The sequence below is a fragment of the Rhamphochromis longiceps genome, linkage group LG17, assembly GCF_057381845.1.
Source record: "Rhamphochromis longiceps isolate RC_006_pf linkage group LG17, R_longiceps_female_GT1.1, whole genome shotgun sequence".
NCBI classification, from domain to species: domain Eukaryota; kingdom Metazoa; phylum Chordata; class Actinopteri; order Cichliformes; family Cichlidae; genus Rhamphochromis; species Rhamphochromis longiceps.
In genome coordinates this window covers 40,663,188-40,682,930 of record NC_140573.1, presented here as the reverse complement: position 1 = coordinate 40,682,930, position 19,743 = coordinate 40,663,188, and the positions used below count along the sequence as shown (strand labels likewise).

The 19,743-nt window shown below is 42.6% G+C and overlaps 1 protein-coding gene across 5 annotated transcripts in view; it reads left to right on the top strand.

Annotated features, from left to right (window-relative positions):
* Positions 1 to 19,743, top strand: part of pde4ba (phosphodiesterase 4B, cAMP-specific a) — a 182,940-nt gene that overhangs the window by 90,303 nt on the left and 72,894 nt on the right. The window contains exon 1 of one of the 5 annotated variants that reach the window (XM_085387605.1): positions 17,160 to 17,882. The exons of the other annotated variants lie outside the window; for them this stretch is intronic. Coding sequence (XP_085243731.1) covers positions 17,767 to 17,882 — 116 coding nt within the window. The 5' untranslated portion in view covers positions 17,160 to 17,766. Of the gene's footprint in view, positions 1 to 17,159; positions 17,883 to 19,743 lie in introns of those variants that run through there. 5 annotated transcript variants of the gene reach the window in all.

The following is a 19,743-nucleotide window of genomic DNA, read 5'->3' as shown; positions in this document are numbered from 1 at the left end:
TTTGCGTGTTTATAATAAAAAATCTGATGTGAGAGTTCACAGAGGAGAGGACCCAAATGCAAATCACCAGAGATAATTTAAAAAATGAGCACGAGTGGTCAGTCCGGCAAAACAAACACGACACAAAGCAATACATTTACAGAAGTGATGGCAGGAACAAGGACCCAGTCCACCTGAGCGCATGCTGGAATATCCGAGCTACAAACCAGAAAATATGGGATTGCAAACTATGAGTAACAGAAATGAGGCAACTGAAGGGTGAGCAGCTCGAGGCTGGATCACATCCAGCGCTGCAGCAGTTTTTAGACTCCACTGTGGAAGTTCACTTCTGACCACGTCCATGTGTGCAGCTGGAACTCCTCCCCTTTATCAAAGTGACCCACTGACTTGTTTTTCATTAGTGGAAGGAACCAAAACTGTTTGCTTTCTAGAAGCGTATAAAAGTGTTCCCAAGAGTTTGATCCTGTAGACACGGCATGAGAAAGTAGTGCCAACCAGAGATGGGCAGTAACGTGTTACTTGTAATGCGTTACTGTAATCCGATTACTTTTTTCAAGTAACGAGTAAAGTAAGGGATTACTATTGCAAAAACGGTAATTAGATTACCGTTACTTTCCCGTAGGAACGCTGCGTTACTGCGTTACTAAAACCATGATTTTTTTTTTTTGGCGAGAATGTCTCATGACAGTGACGTAAGCAAGTGCGACGTTGGTGACAACAGCTGTGTGCAGATCAACAGTGGATCATATATCGAGTGCAGAGAGAGTATGAGCGTGCAGCGTTTAAAGCGTGGAAGTACTGACCTTACTTTGAGTTTGATTCCATACAAAGTGACAAAAACATTAGTGTCCGCTGTGCGTGGGAAGAAAACTTCTTTTTACAGAGAAAAAAACCCCTAAACTTCCAACAAGCACCGAGTAGCTACGACGTAATGGGAAACTCACAGAGAAACTCGCGGATTCTTCCACTGACCGCTGCACACCTGCACCAGGGTAAACCTCCGCCTACCCCACTCCTGCTTTACAGGTGAAAATAGAGCAACAGGACCGCTGAGTCTTTGACTTTATTTATGTTCTGCTGTGTTTTACTTGCATCTATTGGAAAGACTGAGTGTAAACACAAAAAATATTTTATTTTATGTGCTGGAATGTGCAGAAAATAGGTTTAAATGTTAAACTAATTTCTTCCAGTCAGAGAATGTTGCATATAATTAAATGTTTGCTTGATGCATAAAGTTAAAAGATTAAAACTAATAAACAAGTTTAAAAAGAGACTTTTCCATTTGATTACATTTTGTATGATGGATTATGCAGAAAAAGTAGAATTGGGCTGAAAGATCTATCGCTTTATCACCTGTTCAGGTTGTAAATTGTGTTTTTAAAAAGTAACTAAGTAACTAATTACTTTTGAAAATAAGTAATCAGTAAAGTAACAGGATTACTTTTTTGGGGAAGCAATCAGTAATTAGTTACTGATTACTTTTTTCAAGTAACTTGACCAACACTGGTGCCAATAATGCTGTGTCATCTCAGTTCATTGTGACACCAAATGGTGTTTTTGTCCTCAGCAGACACAACACACAAAACCTCCAACAATAAAGAAGCAAAACCAGCTCCCAGGTGACCTGTTTTAGTTGTTTTTTATTTGTGGGAGACAATTTTAGAAAAAAAAAAAAATAGGCTAAGTTGGAAGCCAACACATCCTCATCACAGAGACAGAAACAGGCAGGTTTGGAGTGAAGCTGCACACAGAAACAGATGCACCATGTGATACTAATACACAGTGTCATGATAGGAAATCAGATAATAGCGTCCATGATAATAAAAAAACTACATGAATAAAATATTGGAAATTCAAGAAAAGAAACAAACATCTGAGATGCAAAAATGCTTTTTTTAAAAAGCAAAAAGAATACAGATATTTGCTAAAGTACTGACAAGAACCCTAAAAATGAAACAAGAATCAAGTGTAAGTCACAATAAGGACACGAAGCACAAGATAAATTAAGATGAGGGGAAAGAAAATGACTTAAAATAATAAAGAAGAGAGGCTGAGATGGTAATGAGATACAGGAAGCTCTGTGAAGCATGGTTTCACTGAAACCGTCAGCCATGGCAACCAGGAAGCAACGTTTGCTGGTAACTATGTGTGTCACACCGACATATGCGCACACCTTATGAGAACACACAACCATGCACAGAGCGCACAGATGGGATGAAAGACAAAACACACACACTTGGCTTCTAAAGACCTGCACACATAAACATGCAGGCACGGTTCAACGGAGCCGACCCTCCCTGGACACAACTGATAATTAAATTACACGTCTTAATGTGAGGTGTGGTGATGTCAGTGGTGGCCTTTGTGGCATTTGCACACAAGTGCTTTATTTCTGGTTATTGTGTGGAGGATATAATGCGTCACAGCCTCATTGAGATTCTGGTTTAAAGCTAAAAGATTTATTCAATTAATGTATTATCTGATCTCATTCCTGAAACAACGTTACTATTTCTTGGTTTGCAGTCTCACCCTCATCATATACACGCTGATGCTAATAAGTGAAATGAGTTGGTGTCTCTTGTCTGTGTTCGTGCACTTCGCTAATACGCTACACGCTGAATGCGTTGCACAGAGCTGCATGTTAACTAAAAGCGAGACGAGAGTATAGATTTAGTTTTGGTGCTGAGGCTAAAGGTTTCGTGTCGCTCCCCGTGAAGCATAATTTAAACCCGGCTAAACTGAGAGAGGAGCGAGATCGATGCGGCCCCCACGGGGAACCTTGAAGAATCAGAGCCCACAGGTCGATGCCGGGTGGTGCCGGGGCGTGACATGCGCCGGCAGCCGCAGCCGGTGGTGGTGGCAGCAAGCTGAGCAGCATCTTTTTCCTCTTTTATTCTTTCAGCATGTGACCTGACAGCAGTACTAGGAAGAGAGGCTTGTCTCATAAATAATACCTTAACAGGGAAAGCATCTAATATTTGATTTAATAAGAGCTGCTCATATTTAAATGCACTCACTTGACTGACGCCGCGATTACATTTGCGCAGTCAAAAAAGGGCCTCCATTAAATATCTTCCACTTGCCTAATGCAATATTTATAAAGGTAAAAATAAAACGAGTCATTTCCTGACCTAAATTATGCATTAAAACGTCTTAGTGCAAAAGTTAGTAATATTCCAAAACTGCTACTTAATGAAGACACAAAGTCCCGGCCTCCACCGCAGTATAAATAACGATATAAGTGCTGAAAAATAATACGAGTTTCTCTCCCCATTCTTAGTTAACGATATGTCTGCCACAAATATTTAAGGCTGTGGGATAAAATGCCTCCAAGTTTAGAGGGTCATGTTGTTTTTAAAGGTACAGGCAGTTGTTTTTTGAGGTTCTTTAATAGAATAGAAGAACTGGACTTCCAACAAGTTGGTGCCTTCCCATAAACTTAATTAATCGGTTTAAAGTACTCAGTGCTGGTTTGTGGAATTCACAGTTCTGACCCGCCGTCTTTAATGCAGTGGCCAAAGTGGACTTGCTGTTCTGCTCGATGCTGTTTTGTGTATGTGGTTAGAGATCAGCCCATGCGTTGTATGACAAAGGAAGAGAGGAGAACCCATAGCTCTTTGCATGCCATTAAGGCAAATTTGTATTTGTGTCTGTACTTTCAGACTCAAATAATCAAGGCTCAAGGGTCCCTTCACCAAAGAAAAGAGATAACACGACCTGGATGAAATGTTATCGTCTGTCTCCTCATCTCAAGGTTCATCTAACACATGAAAACATGCATAAACATGCTTTTTCATTCCTGATATTGTTGCAGGTAGTTATTGTCATCAAGCAGGCTAAACAGCAGCAGTTATAACAGTTAGAAGCTAACTTTATGTCGGCTACGCTTCAGCGTCCCAAAATCACGCTTTCCCTCCGATAAACAGTTTGATTGCATTTTCACATCATATGAGAGTTTATTCACAAAGCGTTCAAGTTCAACAATGTTGCCTTCACTTCAAAGACAGTTTCACTAACACCAGGAAGTGCACGCTGACACAAAAGTTCAGGAAATATCCTCAACAACTCCCCTCAGTGTGGCTGTCATCAGTTACAAATAAACATGGACACCAGCAGACTGACAGCTTACACTCACTACAGCCCAACGGCGGCCACAGTTTTTTGTCCTACGGCGGCAGCCGTAGCTAGGATTATGCACCTGATTTGGTAAAGAAACAGAACTGTCTGCAGTTGGAATATATTGAGCCATTTGTCTGACTCTGGACTGCTGTGCACTGATCGAATGGCTGTTTAGATTATGGTAACAAATTTCTTCTAATTAGCTTTGCAAAGCGTTACGTTCAAGAGCCTCAAAGTTTTCTCCGTACATCAGTGTCTCTGTTGCATCACTCAGGCCGACACAGAGTGGGATAAAATATTTACTCGTCTCTACTTTTCTCTTTTCAGTTCTCTCATGCTTTGCTGTTGGTCCAACCAATTACTCATTCATGCCAGTGATCATTTTCCCAGCCCTCCACCATCTAATCCCTAATGACAACACTGCCAGTTTATCTCCTACCAACACTAAACCCTCCTCGGCTCCTAAAATGTGGCTGAAACATGAAATAGAATAGCTAATCAAGCTACATAACACCAGATTATAGTAACATATCCATTCTTTAAATATACTTAATACTTAATATATTTGTGAAAGTGAAACATGGAAATATTATAAAACCTTTTTGGTCTCAAAGGAAGACACGTTGTGTTCTAACTGTGGATGCAAAATATTCATGCTGAGGAATCTTTTCTCACACATAAAGTGTGTGCATGCATGTTTGTGCATGTGTGCATATCCATCTGTGAGTCTTTTGCCAATAAGCAGGGGGTGCAGCGCTCAGCTACAGGGAGGCGAGTGAATATTTGGCTCCTCATTTGGGATTGGATGATTTTATGTCACTTGCAACAGCAAAGGATTAATAGGTGCAGTCGTCCGTTCCATGCAGTGCTCCTCTAACCAAGTGAGACCAATAATGCATTGCAACTAAAGAGACATTTTATACATCTAAATAAACAGGTGTGTGTGTGTGTGTGTGTGTGTATTACCTGATGACTTTGCTTCTTATACCTGCTCCCCTTTATCTTTGATTTCCAGCAACTTCTAAGAAAATGTCTGAATTTGTTAAATTCGACTCTCTGCTGCGTTCTGTTTGTAAGATGAACCATTGAGCTTATCTCAAGTTATTTGCTAGAAACTGCTGGCTGTGATTTTATGTTGGCAGTTTGTAAAAGCTGCAGTATCTAACCTTTACAAATTAGCACTTGTGATTTGTAATACCAAAAAAATAAGATGTTATTTGCGAGTTGGACGTCGATTCTCAGTGTGATTGACGGCAACAGGAACTTGTTCACGCAGTCTTAATTTTGTCCGTGACCGTCTTGGATGGTCAGCATCAGAAGTAACAGATAATAAAATAGTAGAATTGCTGAGCCAAACTGAAACAATTTGATAATTCGATCTTAACCTGCTTCTACGAGCACCGGCCTTCACCTTCCGGAGCAGAGGCTACACAGATGTCTTACTTAGATTCTTACGGCCCCGTGCAATAGTCTTCATATACTCTCATATTCTCTGTAGGGCTGCGTGCATAGATGCATCGCACCATATTTCCTTCTCTGAAAAACTGAACAGCAATTCTAGCGGAGATAAAGTATTTGCTGTTGCTTTATTCTCTTTGTGGTAGTTTCCATCATGATCACCAAACTCTGTAAAGTTTGTGACTTTTTGGTAGCTTGTAACTTTCTCCCATGGGCGAAAATGGGTGGAAATGGACAGGCTAAGCTTCATTTAAATATAATACATCTTTAAAAAGCCTCCCCTTCACCTGCACGTGTGTCAGGGTAAAACCCAGAAAGGTTCGTGCCCTGCAGACACAGTCAGAAGATGGGAAATTGTCTCAAGATGTGGGACAGGGAGACAAAAGAGAGGGACATTATGTCGCCCTAGTTTTGCACCATTCGTTTATGGGATTTATGTGTTGTGCTCAAAATGCAGTTGAAGCAGCTGACTGAGAGATGACAGTTTAAAGTGCCTTTGTTTGGCTTGATAATGATGGTGGGGAGACTGACGAGATTACCCAAATTACAGACATCTGTCTCTGGGCTTTAATCACTCTTTGAAACCACTGTCAGTTTTCATTTAAATGCCTTTTCGATTCATTAGTATATCCAGCAACAAAACAGCTCTGGCCGCTCTGTTCATAGATATTTTTTCACAGAATAATTTTCCAGAGAGAAGCGTATTCGGCAAAAAAAAGCAGCAGGTATTTCAAAGCAAACAATGGCCGACCACACGGAGCCACGAGTCAAGTGCTTTTGAACCCTCTTGTTGCCATGCAGTTTCACATGCTGCTTCATAGAGGCACTTTGAATGGCCTGACAAAGTGGGCACCGGTGCAAAAAACAGATTTTGTATTCAGCTGCGGGTGTTTGTGCTCGCTGAACGCAATTTGATACACGCGGTCTCGAGTGTCAAGCTAAAGATCGGCCGGCGGGGCTGCTTTTTCAAACATGTTGATTCCAGTTTGTGTGCTGGAGTCGTCGCTGTGGTCCTTGCAGTTCATGCATTGTTGCGTGTAATCAGAACCCGTGTGGGTTCGGTCAGCACGTATGTGAGAAAGAAGCGACTGCCATATGAGAAGGAAACCAGTGAGTGTGATTCTTTTTGCGTGGTATTGCCAAAGGATTTGATTACTCTGCTGCCGATGTCTTATTTGATCAAAAAAGACGTCAGCTGATGTTGCACATTATTTACCTCAGGCCGGGATAAGCTTGGGTTTTGTAGGTGAAGGCCTTAGCTGTTAGGGCTTTTTAACATTTGATGATGCATTCCTGCTGTTGCACAGACACAGATAAGAAATGTCTCACAGCAGGCTGACGTGTGCTGATATTAAGTGTGCGCTCTTGTGTATTTTATTGTTCCAGATTAGACCTAAACCCCGGTTGGAGTTGTAGATAAAACAGGCAGCTGGCTCAGCTTTCAGGTTTGTCCCCAAAATTAATTCAAAATCATTTGCTTAAATATAAAATGATAACAATAATTTGATAACTGGTAGTAGCAGCTGGTGTGATATCCCATGCACATATGTACCTTTAGGATCAAAGCTCATTCATGAAATGTGACCTGAGCGTGGTCCAGCAGACCTGAGGTTGGAGACGACCAGAGATGTGAAACGTGGCTCTGGATGCTTTGATTGCCAGTAACTGCAGGATTATACTGTAAGTGTTTAGATTTTCATCAGCTGTGATTTAAAGAAGACTTGCTGATATCTGCCCTTTCCTTGATGACAGAATGAGGATTTCTTGCCTTCTAATTGGCTCGAGCCTCCTTTTGTTTCTCCTTGTTTTAAACCTGGAGCAGGCAGCAGCTCTAAAAGAGCATCAGTGGCGATTATATGTGGCCGGCACGATTATTAAAACCAAGAACTGTTATCAAGTGATCGATGCAGAGTTTTTCATCTTCTGAAAGTATCCTCTTAAAGTCCGGGATGCGTGCATCTATGTGTGTGTATGTGTGCGTGCATGCTCCTCCTTAAGGAGATTGGTTCAATAATACCAGACTTGAGCATGAGTCATATCTAGTAGGATATTGAGTAGAGACTTGCAGAGAACAATAAACAAATCTATTTATCACAAGGGTAACCAAGATGATGACGACAGCATGGTCTGATCTGGAAGTTTCCACGAGCCCCGTCTGTTTCTGTGGTCACTCCTGGATTTGGTGCGTAAAGATAAACTGGAGATCCATCTTTGTTACTGCCCCGTTTTATTGTTGCAACCCTGTTTCTTAAATATTACACGCTTACGTAATATAAACAGGATTCTCAGTTGCACAATGATCACAGTGCACCAACACTTTTGAATTAACTGAATCAGCACTGCAGGAGGATGGTCGGGGCGCGTTTAGCAGATTGCACTTTTACAGAAATGCTAACATCTTGCCTGCATTCTTTCCCTAACCTTCCCCAAGTGTTGGCACTCGCAGCACAAACAGTATGGACATAACAAATTATTGTAAATGTATGTATGCTGATCTAAAAGTGAGAAGCAGTTCCCTTCAAAACATACTGGAGTTGAAAATTGCTCGGACACAGCGTGGCCTTCTCATTAGACTTGGTACTCTGTAGTCATACCTCAGCAGTGCACTGTGTGTAGATCACTGCTGGAAATGCTGTGAACACAGAGGGAGAGCCGTGATATGAAAATCGTGCTTTTTTAAAAATCCTCTGTGTTTATCCTCCGTAGAGTCTTTGCAGTCCTTAACAGGGAGCTAAACGGCACATTTAAAGAGCGATCTGCTGCTCTGAATATACCGTAAACTAGCCCAAACCCGACACTTAATGAGGTTCTGCTTGTGCAGGTTGTCTCGTTGAAATGCGATGAGCAAGACGAGCGGTTTCTCTCTGGGGATTTTCACCGCCATCCAAACTAATTTTGCAATTCTTATCCAGCAGTAACTTAAGTGCGGTCATTTTCGCCTACAGCAGGGTTAGTTAGCCCAAAACCGCCAAATAACTGAAATGTTACTATTCTGATGGCAACGTAGCTTATGTGCAAGTTTAAAGCGAAGCTTTTACGCATGTTCTGTACAGGTGAAGTGTGTGCAGAGCTCCTGTTCGAGAGATTTAGCGAACATTACCTCATTTATTCTCCTTGATCCGTGAACCTGAAGTGAATCATTGTTTTGAACCACTCTGTGGATCATCACTCCTACGGATTCGGTCGCCCGTAGACAGCTGGAGATGGACTGCATGAAAAGCAAAAAGCAAACGATAGAAGAAGTGACATGTGTGGGGTTTGTTACTGAAGTTCAAGCTCTCTAATCCCAAACACAAACCACCACGTCCTTAGCTTTAAATATTCTCACACACAGAGAAGCTTCTCAAACACGAGACTTCCAAGAAAAAAAGTCTACTACAATTAGACTGTAATTAATACGTTTCGTGTGTTTGAGAAATAGCTGCGATGTATGTGAAGGTTTCCTTTGCAGCTTTCTGAATAATTAAGTGTGAGCACTGAGGGAGGTGAACTCCTTTGTGTCTGCGAATCGTATTTTATTGTGATAAGCACGGCTGCCTGTCACATGCGTGACCTGATATCATCGTCCCCGAGGTAGCACGACCGTCAGATATCGACACAACAAAGCATGAAATATCACATGAAAACACACTCGCCACCGTTGAGCAAGTTTCTAGGAAGAAACGATCGATTTCTCATTAAAGTAATGAAATCATGCAGAAGTAGTAAACAAAGTTACGTTTCCACAAGCGACCTGCGTACAGAGGAGAAGAGAAAAAACCAGGTGAAGCAGTTCACCTCACAAACAATAGTTACAATGTTACTTTGTTACTAAATGTTACTTTACAGCAGGGGTGTCCAACTCCAGGCCTCGAGGGCCGGTGTCCTGCAGGTTTTAGATCTCACCCTGGGTCAGCACACCTGAATCACATGATTAGTTCATTACCAGGCCTCTGGAGAACTTCAGGACACGTTGAGGAGGTCAATTAGCATTTAAATCAGCTGTGTTGGATCAAGGACACATCTAAAACCTGCAGGACACCGGCCCTCGAGGCCTGGAGTTGGACACTCCTGCTTTACAGAGTGAAAAAGCGTAACTTGGGATTGATAGTGTTGATAAAAGTTAACATGTTTTTGGGGGTAATTACTTTGGACCACAAAGGTTCCTCATCAGCGAAAGGGAGATGGCCAAAGGGTGCTCTGATGGAGGTCTGGTGATTGGGAACACGCCAGTGAATGTGGTGAGCTCACCCTCATGTTCAGAAAACCAGTTTGAAATGATTTGAGCTTTCATACCTGCAGTGTTATCCTGCTGGGAGCAGCCGTTAGAAGACGGGAGCACTGTGTTCACAAAGGGATGAACAATCCTTAGGTATGATCAAAATGATGCTCATTGGGTAAAAATGGCAGACGGTGTGCCAAAAATCTACCCCCCACGCTATTACATCACCGGCAACAGCCTGAACCATTGCTGTTTACATCAAATTCTGACCCGACCATCCAAATGTCACGGCAGAGATCGAGACTCATCAGACCAGACGACGTTTTCCAATCTTGTAATGTCCAAGTTTGGTGACTATGTGAACTGTAGTCTCAGTTTCCTGTTCTTCGCTGACAGGAGCGGCACCCGGGGTGGTCTTCTGCTGAGAAATGCTTTCTGCATATCTTGTTTGTAGTGAGTGGTTGAGCTACTGTTGCCTTCCCGTCAGCTCAAAGCAGTCTGTCCGTTCTCCTCTGAACTCTGGCATCAGTGACGTTTGTTCTCCCTGAAACTGGGATAGGTTCTCCTTTTCTGAAGAAATGGTTGCGTGGGAAAATCCCAGCAGATCACGCTCCGCTTGAAATTTCCGTCTGATGGAAAATCAGATATTCGTGTTAACGAGCAGCTTAACAGATATACCTAATAAAGTGGCCAGAGAGTGTAGCTGAAAGCTCAAAAACAGCTCGCAGTGCTTTATAGTGAAGCTTTGCTACGCTGTAGGTCTCTGAGCTCCTTTCAGTGACATTTGTGCCCCGTGCTGCTTCAAATTCACACGTTTTCAGAGTACGCTCGCTGGTTATCGCGGCGTGAATGCAGTCTACGTCAAATACGTAATGGTGGTGTCACTGAGAGGACAACCACTCTGCCAACGGATTAGGTTAATCACAGGGGGAATGACTGCAGTGGCCTCTTTTCAGAGCAGGGAATTCGATTTATACAGAGAGCGAGGTGGGGGAGTGGACGGGGGTTCAGAACGCTATGTTGTGGTAAGGCGGCGGACACCAGGGCGGAGCTTTAAATTCTCCCTCTATCTGGCAATCGAACGTGTCAGCTTGTAGACTGGAAGGATTCATTATCTCCTGTCTGACCGTATCTGCCTCTTTGCTTCTCTGGTCTTTTTGGATGCTGCTGGAAGCTATAAGTGATGTGTCAGTAGATGAATGAAGCATTCAGAGTGACCTCAGAGCCGTGTGGTGGTGGGGCGGGTTTGCGCCCCCCTCTGTTCGCACATCAAGGCGAGCTTTCCGTGAAAAATCAATACCTGCCTTACCTGTGACGTAGGTGAGGAGCAGTAATACTAAAGTCCCACTACGCTGCTAAAGTGTCGTCTACGTGAGGTACATTTGAAAGGTCACATGTGTTTAAAAGCGGGCTGCCCGGCGACTCTTAACCAGACGCAGTTGTTATCAAACAGACTAATCTGTGCTGCTCAGTGCTGTTTTATTACTTAATGCACTTGATTGGCAGATGTTGACCTTTTAACTCAAGAAGCGACCAATTAAAGGACGACTGTTCAAAGCAGCGCACGCGCGATCCTACAGCGTGTTAAGCTTATAACCTCATTAACAATTTACAGTACTGATAGTTTATCACAGTTTCAAGGTCCACAGGTCTGAAAAAGAAATTCTTACAGGTGTTTTATTTATATAGCACCAAATCACAGCAGCAGCAGCTCGAGGCCCTGCAATAGTACAGAGAAAACCTCAACAATCAGATGACTCCCTGTGAGCAAGCACTTTGGCAACAGTGGGAAGGAAAAACTCTCTTTTAACAGGAAGAAACCTCCCGAAGAACCAGGCTCGGGGAGGGGCGGGGCCATCTGCTGCGACCGGTTGGTGGCGAGAGAGGAAGGCAGGACAAATGCACGCCGTGGAAGAGAGCCATGAATAATACTGATTAAATACAGAGTGTTAATTTTATGTATTTTACGTAAGTAAGATAAAATAAGGGGATAAATGACCTGTATCCTACTGGGCTTTTTCACTGTTTTAGAGTTTTGAATAAATACTTTAATACTCGATGCTGCTTGAAAAGAAGTGACACTCTGTTTTAATCCCTCAGTGAAATTAGTCAAATTTGGAATAAACACCAAGTGTGAATTTTTCTTAATGACCACCGTCCAAGAAATGTACCAACTCTCCCCGAGCTTGTTACCCATGTTTGCAGACAGAGGAGAGAACTAGACCTCCACATGCTGTGGATCGCTCGTGCTACGACGAGTCAGATCACAGGGAATTCACATGACAGAAATCAGAGTGCACTTTCCCCCACTTTTACTGAAACAGCGTACTCATTGAAGACGGTCGTAATATTGTCAGCGCACAAGAAGTCTCTTCTCGGACTCGGTGCAGAAACCTTGCGAGATAACATTTTATTCATTGCCCTGCAGATCAAATTTTTTTACCCTGGAAATGACTCCTGCTCTTTTCTTCGTCCGCCTTTGTCTTCATCTCAGTCCTATTAAGTCCTGAGTTTCTTCATCTTTTCTCAGAGTTTATTTTTAAAGTGCTTTCAGGGATCGTGTCTGTTCTCTGATCCTGATTTAATACGATTGGGAGTGTTTGTATTAGCACGATAGCTTTCATGTCAAAGGTGATGCTGTGCCTGTCAGATACGTCTGTGATTCTATTTGCAGCTTTTCTTTGTTGTTCCCAGAGATAAAAGACATTTTGTTAAAACTTTTTCTTTCTTTTTTTTCTACTTTTTTTTTTTTTTACAAGTTTCCTCATCTCCAAAGTGATATGGATTCAAAACATAAGGTGACGATTTGACAGGCTACTTTTTTTAAGCTGTCAAATAAGAGCCTGCTCAGTTTTAAATTATGGCTCTCTGCATTTGATGGGGAAAATGTGTTTTTTCATGGAACTTTTCCAAATTCCAAATGTGCACGATCTCTGCACCTTCATTAACAGATTTCTGTAAGGATTTGCACACGCGTATTGATTTCTCCCTTTGACATTCAGAGCACACCTCATTCATAATTATGGCTGAAGGTTGACTGTTAGTCACAGTATAGCCTGCTCAGAACCACAATGAGCGCTGTTTTTAAGTCAGTGTGAATTAATATTTTATGGAAGAGTCTTCACACGCTCTCCATAGGGCATCTGGTAGCACATGCCAAACCATGTAAAAATATGTTGCATGGCTTATCTAGAGCCATAATGCAGATATCGTACTGCCACCTCATGGATGTAAACGTGGCCACAGAAACCTGTTTCTGTGAAGCTAAATGGCGCCCTCTTGTGTTCACAGAAGGTTCCTGCATGTTGTTAGTTCTAGAAAACGAAATCATCTATTTTAAAATGTGATGAGAGTCACAGAACAGGTAAGAAAACATCTGGTATGCAGTTTATCAACAGGTTTTACAATACTGCTTGCTTCCTGATGCGCTATAATTAGACCTGTGGAAAAAGAATTAGTGGCGTGTGTTGTGTTGCCAAGACTTTGGTATGATAATGAGACTGTGGCCTAATGTTTTTTTTTCTGGCTCATTTTAAAGGATTGACAAAGGAAACAAAGCAGAGCCGTAGCTTCTGAACACAATCCCTGTTTTTGTTTTTGCCAAGACACTGAGCTGGTCTCTTGTGTTTTCACTACAGGAAGCTTCCTAACCAGGTGTAAACTCAGACATGCTGACTTGCTGGTGTTTATATGTTCAGTGTCTTCCACCAAAGCCCTGGATGTAGAAGTAAGCAGCAAACCTGCTCAGAGGTGCTCAGAAGCACTTGTGAGTCATGCACTTATGAATGATTTATTTATTTAATTTTTTTTAATTCGATTTTAGGTTCAGTCATAGTTGAGTTAACCAGCTGACGTCATAAGCTGAAGGCAGGGGAGTCTCTAATTTTAGAAGGATTTGACCGTGTGATGTCACTGAATTATGTAAGACCACTTAAATAGGGTGAGTTTCTCTCTGAACGAGCAATATTCAGGTCTTTGAGTGAGCACCAATGTAAGACACTTATATCTCAGTTTTCTTATATGAATAAAAAAATAAAAAACATACACGATCCACTTACAGCGGCTTGTTTTCGTGTCCGGCAGCTAACATTGACTCTGTGTGTTTTTCTCCCATAGTTACCTCCAGAGGAATGCTGTTGCTTTTGTTGTGCAGGATACATGCAGCCCGCTGGCTATGCACATGTCCCGCTTCTTCCGTCTTTGTGTTTATTGAGAAACGCTTGTGCGAGCTGCAGTGTGGGAACGTACTGTAGCACCAATTCAGTTTTGGTCTCTGCGATCCTGCTCCTCCCCTCGTGTGTTTTTCTAAGTGCCTCGATTATGTGTCATGGCCATGAATCATATTCAGCAAGATGACAAGCGAGCTTACGTGTCCCGTCATGACAAGGCTTATTAGAAACTCCTCCAGCTGTCATTCAGCGAGATTTTCCTGAGTTTCATAAGAAGAACCGAAACTCATAGTGTGTGTGTGTGTGTGTGTGTGTTGGTGTGTTGGGGGTTTTCGTGAAACTTCGTAAACCATAACAAGAGACATATATTTAAAAAGTAGCATTTGTTGGTTTTTTTCTTGTAATTTAAATTTTATTTAACCAGGAAGTCTCTTCACATTAAAAGTTTCTTTTTCACTCGCCAAGAAGTCGCATGATTATAAAGTTACAAAAACGGGAAACATGAAAATGTAACCTGAATGAACGTTGAAATAAAAAAGAGAAGGTCAGCCTTTGGGTAGCAGGACATATCCATGCAGTTTTAGCCTATATGAGAGCTTTTAACTCTCCCGGGGTGACAAATACATCCAGCTTTAATGCGCTCTGACCAATAGAAAGCCGTTTTACCAATTTTAGAAAAAAGTCGTGGGGAAGCCATCGAGAGGAGTGCAAATCATAGCAGTTCTTTGTAAGCGTTAAGATTGGACGCAGATAAGAAGAGTCTGGCTTTGTAAAATACACCAGTGATCCTTAGGCTTAACAAAGGCCAAGACACCAGATTATAGACATGTACGCCACAAAACATGTGATGCATCATCGTCTGTAGACAGGTCTGTAGACGACGCCATCAACATGGCCCTACACTTCATCCTGCAGCATCTGGACTCCCCAGGAACCTACGCCAGGATCCTGTTTGTGGACTTCAGCTCTGCCTTCAACACCATCCTTCCAGACCATCTCCGAGGCAAGCTTTCCCAGATGAATGTGCCTGATCCCATCTGCCGGTGGATCACTGACTTCCTGACGGACAGGAAGCAGCACGTGAGGCTGGGAAAGAATGTCTCGGACTCCCGGACCATCAGCACCGGCTCCCCTCAGGGCTGTGTTCTTTCTCCTCTGCTCTTCTCCCTGTACACCAACTGCTGCACCTCCACCCACCAGTCTGTCAAGCTAATCAAGTTTGCAGATGACACCACCGTTATTGGACTCATCTCGGACGGGGATGAGTCTGCCTACAGGAGGGAGGTTGAACGTCTGGTGTCCTGGTGCAGCCACAACAACCTGGTGCTGAATGCCCAGAAGACAGTGGAGATTATTGTGGACTTCAGGAAGCACACAGCCCCACTCCCCCCCATCATCCTGACTGACACCCCCATCACCTCTGTGGACTCATTCCGCTTCCTGGGTACCACCATCACCCAGGACCTGAAGTGGGAGCCCACCATCACCTCCGTCATCAAGAAAGCCCAGCAGAGGATGTACTTCCTGAGGCAGCTGAAGAAATTCAACCTGCCAACACGGACGATGATGCAGTTCTACACTGCAATAATCGAGTCCATCCTCACCTCCTCCATCACCGTGTGGTACGCTGGAGCCACTATCAGGGACAAACAGAGACTGCAGCGTGTTGTGCGCTCTGCTGAGAAGGTGATTGGCTGCAGACTCCCATCTTTGCAGGACCTGTACACCTCCAGGACATTGCGGCGTGCAGCCCGGATCTCAGCTGACCCTTCTCACCCTGGACACAGTCTGTTTGACCTGCTCCCCTCAGGCAGGAGGCTCCGGTCCATTCGCACCAGAACCTCTCGCCATAAGAACAGTTTCTTCCCCTCTGCTGTTGGACACATGAACAATAACCGTATGACTGTTCCCACCACTAACACATGACCCTACGCTGTGTCACTGCATCATTCCATGTTTGGCACTGATCACCACCTGCACTCATGTATATATCTTTCTACGTAGCACTCATAATTCTTATTCTCATGTATATATCTCATGTATAGCTCATGCACATATCTTTCTACGTAGCACTTTTAATTCTTATCCCTACTTTTATTTTTTCATGTCTATTTAAGTGCTATTTATGACACTATGTTTGCACTGAAGCACCGCAGCAATTTCCTAATGTTGTAAACCTGCTCAACATTTGGCAATAAAACCCTTTCTGATTCTGATTCTGATTCTGATGTGAAATGTAAACCTGTGTTACAGAGTCTACATGAACAAATGAGCTTTTTCTGCAGTTTCAAATGAAGCTCGTGGCTTAAATCTAAGACTGATACCCCCAAAATGAAGCTAAGTCTTCACGTTTATTCCCTTTCTACAAAACACACACACACACAAAACCAGTACTCACTGCTCTTTCTGATGACTTTGCACATTTTGTACGTGCTGCTATCCATCGCAAGCCTGTCATCAGTTGTCATGAAATGAGGGCTTAGCGATCAGTATAGCGCACAGTGTCAACGGGCACTGTGGCCCCCTGCAATGATGCCAGATGCCCCCTCTTTCTCACACAGAGATGCGCTGACAGTTAAGGTGGACCAGGTTTCAAATAGTGAATCGAAGCAGAAAAGAGCTTAAATATGTTGCTTAAAGGTCTTTATAATGTAGCCGCACAAGATCTTAGCATAGCTATACCTTACTCTATGACGCCATCACTGACTCGTCCTCAAAGATGTTCTCCAGTCTTTATATTTTGCTCGTAAATGCAGAAGAGACGTCGTTAAAGGGAAGTGTAATAATCTTTTATTGCGCTGTGCGTTCAAAAATGTGCAGCCGGTTCACAAGATACCATAAAAAGGAAAGAACGCTGAACCAATAAAATCTTTAAGCCTAAAACTTTTACCCAAATATGCAAACTTATTTCATATATTTTAAAATAAGTGAAACTAAAGCTCGAACCTTTGTGTACAGAGGGTTATTTCAGAGGCTTTTCAAGAAAAATGACATAAATCACAGTTTGTTTGCATGTAGTTATTTTTGAGTAGCTGAGTGTGTGAGTCCTCGTGCTTCTGGATGTTTTCTGTAGATACAAAAAGCTGGCAAAGGTTGTGAATAATTACTCCACTCCAGTTATTCCAGTCCGCAACTTTGATGTTCCTCCTTACTCTGCTGGGCTGCACCGAAGGGAACAGAGCTCCATACACACACATGTTAAACACACAGCCGCTCAGATTCGCACACACACACACACACAGCATGGGGAGGAAGTATAGTCTGTGACGAGGAGAAGAGTCCGGCAGAGAGGGGGCAGTGACAGAGTCAGACAGTGATCAGGGGCTGAAAGAGTTCAGTGATGTGACGTGCAGGCTGCTGCTTATACTGTTGTGACATGAGATCAAGTGTGGCGAGAGGGTGACTGGAGACGTGCTTGCTGCTTGTCTTGTACCTCGGAGAGAGTGGCTGATGGATAATGTGCTGAGTAACTTTTGTTTTAACAGAAGCTTTATAGGAAACAGTCGTTTCGATGTACTGTCATATATCGATATACAGGTTGGCTGGTTGTGTGTTGAAATGTGGTGAATGTGTGAGGAATGTCAGTTGTCAGTCTTTTGTAGTCGCATGCTTTTGTGACAAGGTGTGTGTGAGATTTGTTGTTGAATGCTGAGTGTCTGAGGTGTGTGTGCATGCTGCTTAGGTTTTAATAATGCTACAGTGTATGAGACATTTGTGCGCTTTGTGTGTGTGCGTGCTGAGTTTTTGAGGCTCTAACAGCAGGTTGTGCTTGTAGTTACATATGTGATAGTATGAGTCAGATAGCGTGTGCATGAGTTCATGTGTGTCGGGGAAATGTACCGGCGTTCACCCTGTGCCAGAGGAAGGGTTCATTTTGACTTCAGTGAGGAAGTCATCAGGAAGCTCCACGCTACAAACCACGGCCACACTCACAGGTTAGACGGTACACATACGGCCACACGCAATTCATGTTGTCATGCTGTGTTTTCACTCTGTCCAACTGTCAAACTAACTTTCCGATTTACTGTAACAAAGTCTCCTCTTGGGTGTTCACTCCTTCTAATCTCTGAGTGCCTCCCTTTGCTGTGTGTTTATCACTTTGCAGCACGAGCAGGCTCGCTTGCATTTTCTCATTCATTAGCCCCTCCCATGTGAGCACTCGTGTGTTTCTTATCATTACATGAATACTTAGCTTCGAAAGCGAATGCACTGTCACATGTTTGGGTGGAGAAAAAAAAAGAAATCTTTAAACACAGCTGCGTGCTGTGTTTAAAGATAGTCGAGTATTTTGCCATGCAAATCAGTCTGGAAGTGCTGCAATGAATTTGTTTATTATCCAGACTTTTTTCTGGGCTTTTTTTAAGCCACGGTGTAAATATAGTCCAGTTTTGACTATCAGGCATAATAATAAGCAGCTGAGCCCGGGGACGTAACCAAAGAATGAAAAATAAATAAAAAAATATTGTGACATTGAAGGGTCTGTGATCCTCGCAGCCTAGAGCAATGGTGGTAAATTTGACTTTGTCTGCCCGTATCAGCGTTTAGTTCCAGCCCTCATCAACAGACCTATCTATATCACCAGTCATTCATGGCAAGTGGTAAATATCTGCTACTTTAGAACAGAAAGTGTTAAAGGAAGGTGATTTTGTATCAATTTACTTTCTTGCAGCATATTTGTTACAAAGTTTTCATTTGATTCAAAATGTAACAAATATTTGAATATAGTACTTGCCCTACAAGTATTATATTTGTTTTATAGAACATGTCTATAAGCTTAAATTGGGTGTAATGAAGGATGGCTGCATTAGTATTTGCTCTATAAATGTAATCATTTATTACGATGTTATTACTATGTTAGGAATTTGCTTTGATGAACAGCAAAACCTTAAAGCATGTTAAGTATTCATCAGTCATGTAGGCTGTTTCAGGGAGAAACTACACCAGTGTAAAAACTAGGCTGGGTCTCGCCCCAAGAGGGCTGACGGTATTTTGGCTTAGCAGGAGACTGATCAGGCTGCCGGGTGGGACTTTTTCAGTGTTTAGAGAGCGTGCAGATAAAAGAGAAACAACTAAATACAACCAAATTAGGCCTAGATGGCCTTAATGAATTAAATAAAATATCCCGAATTACACGCGAGAAGTAATTTTCTCTTGTATGCATTAAAGAATCACAATCTGTTTATTTCTGTAGACATTTAAGCAAAAATAGAAGGGGAAATGGGAAATGTAGTGTGTAATTGTGGATGTCTGGAGACGTTGGGCATCAACCTCTCGTTGGTTGGGTGGGTTCCACCTCTGTGACTGAGGGTTTCCTGTGGAAAGTACTGGACTACAGTGAAGAAAGGAGAAGTACACAAATGGTGCACTGTACTGAATCATTAGACAGGTAGACATGTGAGCACTGGGGAGTAATTGCCTTATGACTGCTTCCTCACATTGCTCTGTGTGTTGTGAGTGTATGTGCTTTTGTTAGTAGATCGTTGGATTACATAGTTACAGGCATGCAGCTGCCCTGTGGTGGTGGGTGTGGATGAGTTAACCTATATACTGTATGTCCCAGGGACTGTGTGTAGCATAACCAGCTGGTGCAGAAGATGGGCTTAACCAAATATTTGGCCGGTGACCTGGATTTCTATGGCATAATAACAAAGAGCAAAGCTCCTTGTATCTATAACAGAATGTTTTCTTGGGTGCTGGATCCCTTTTTTAAAATTCTTTTTATTATTTTAAGCCTATACCGATACAGGCTGAAAATACATCAGACCATGGGAGTTTCAGTTTCAAGCTTTGACTGTT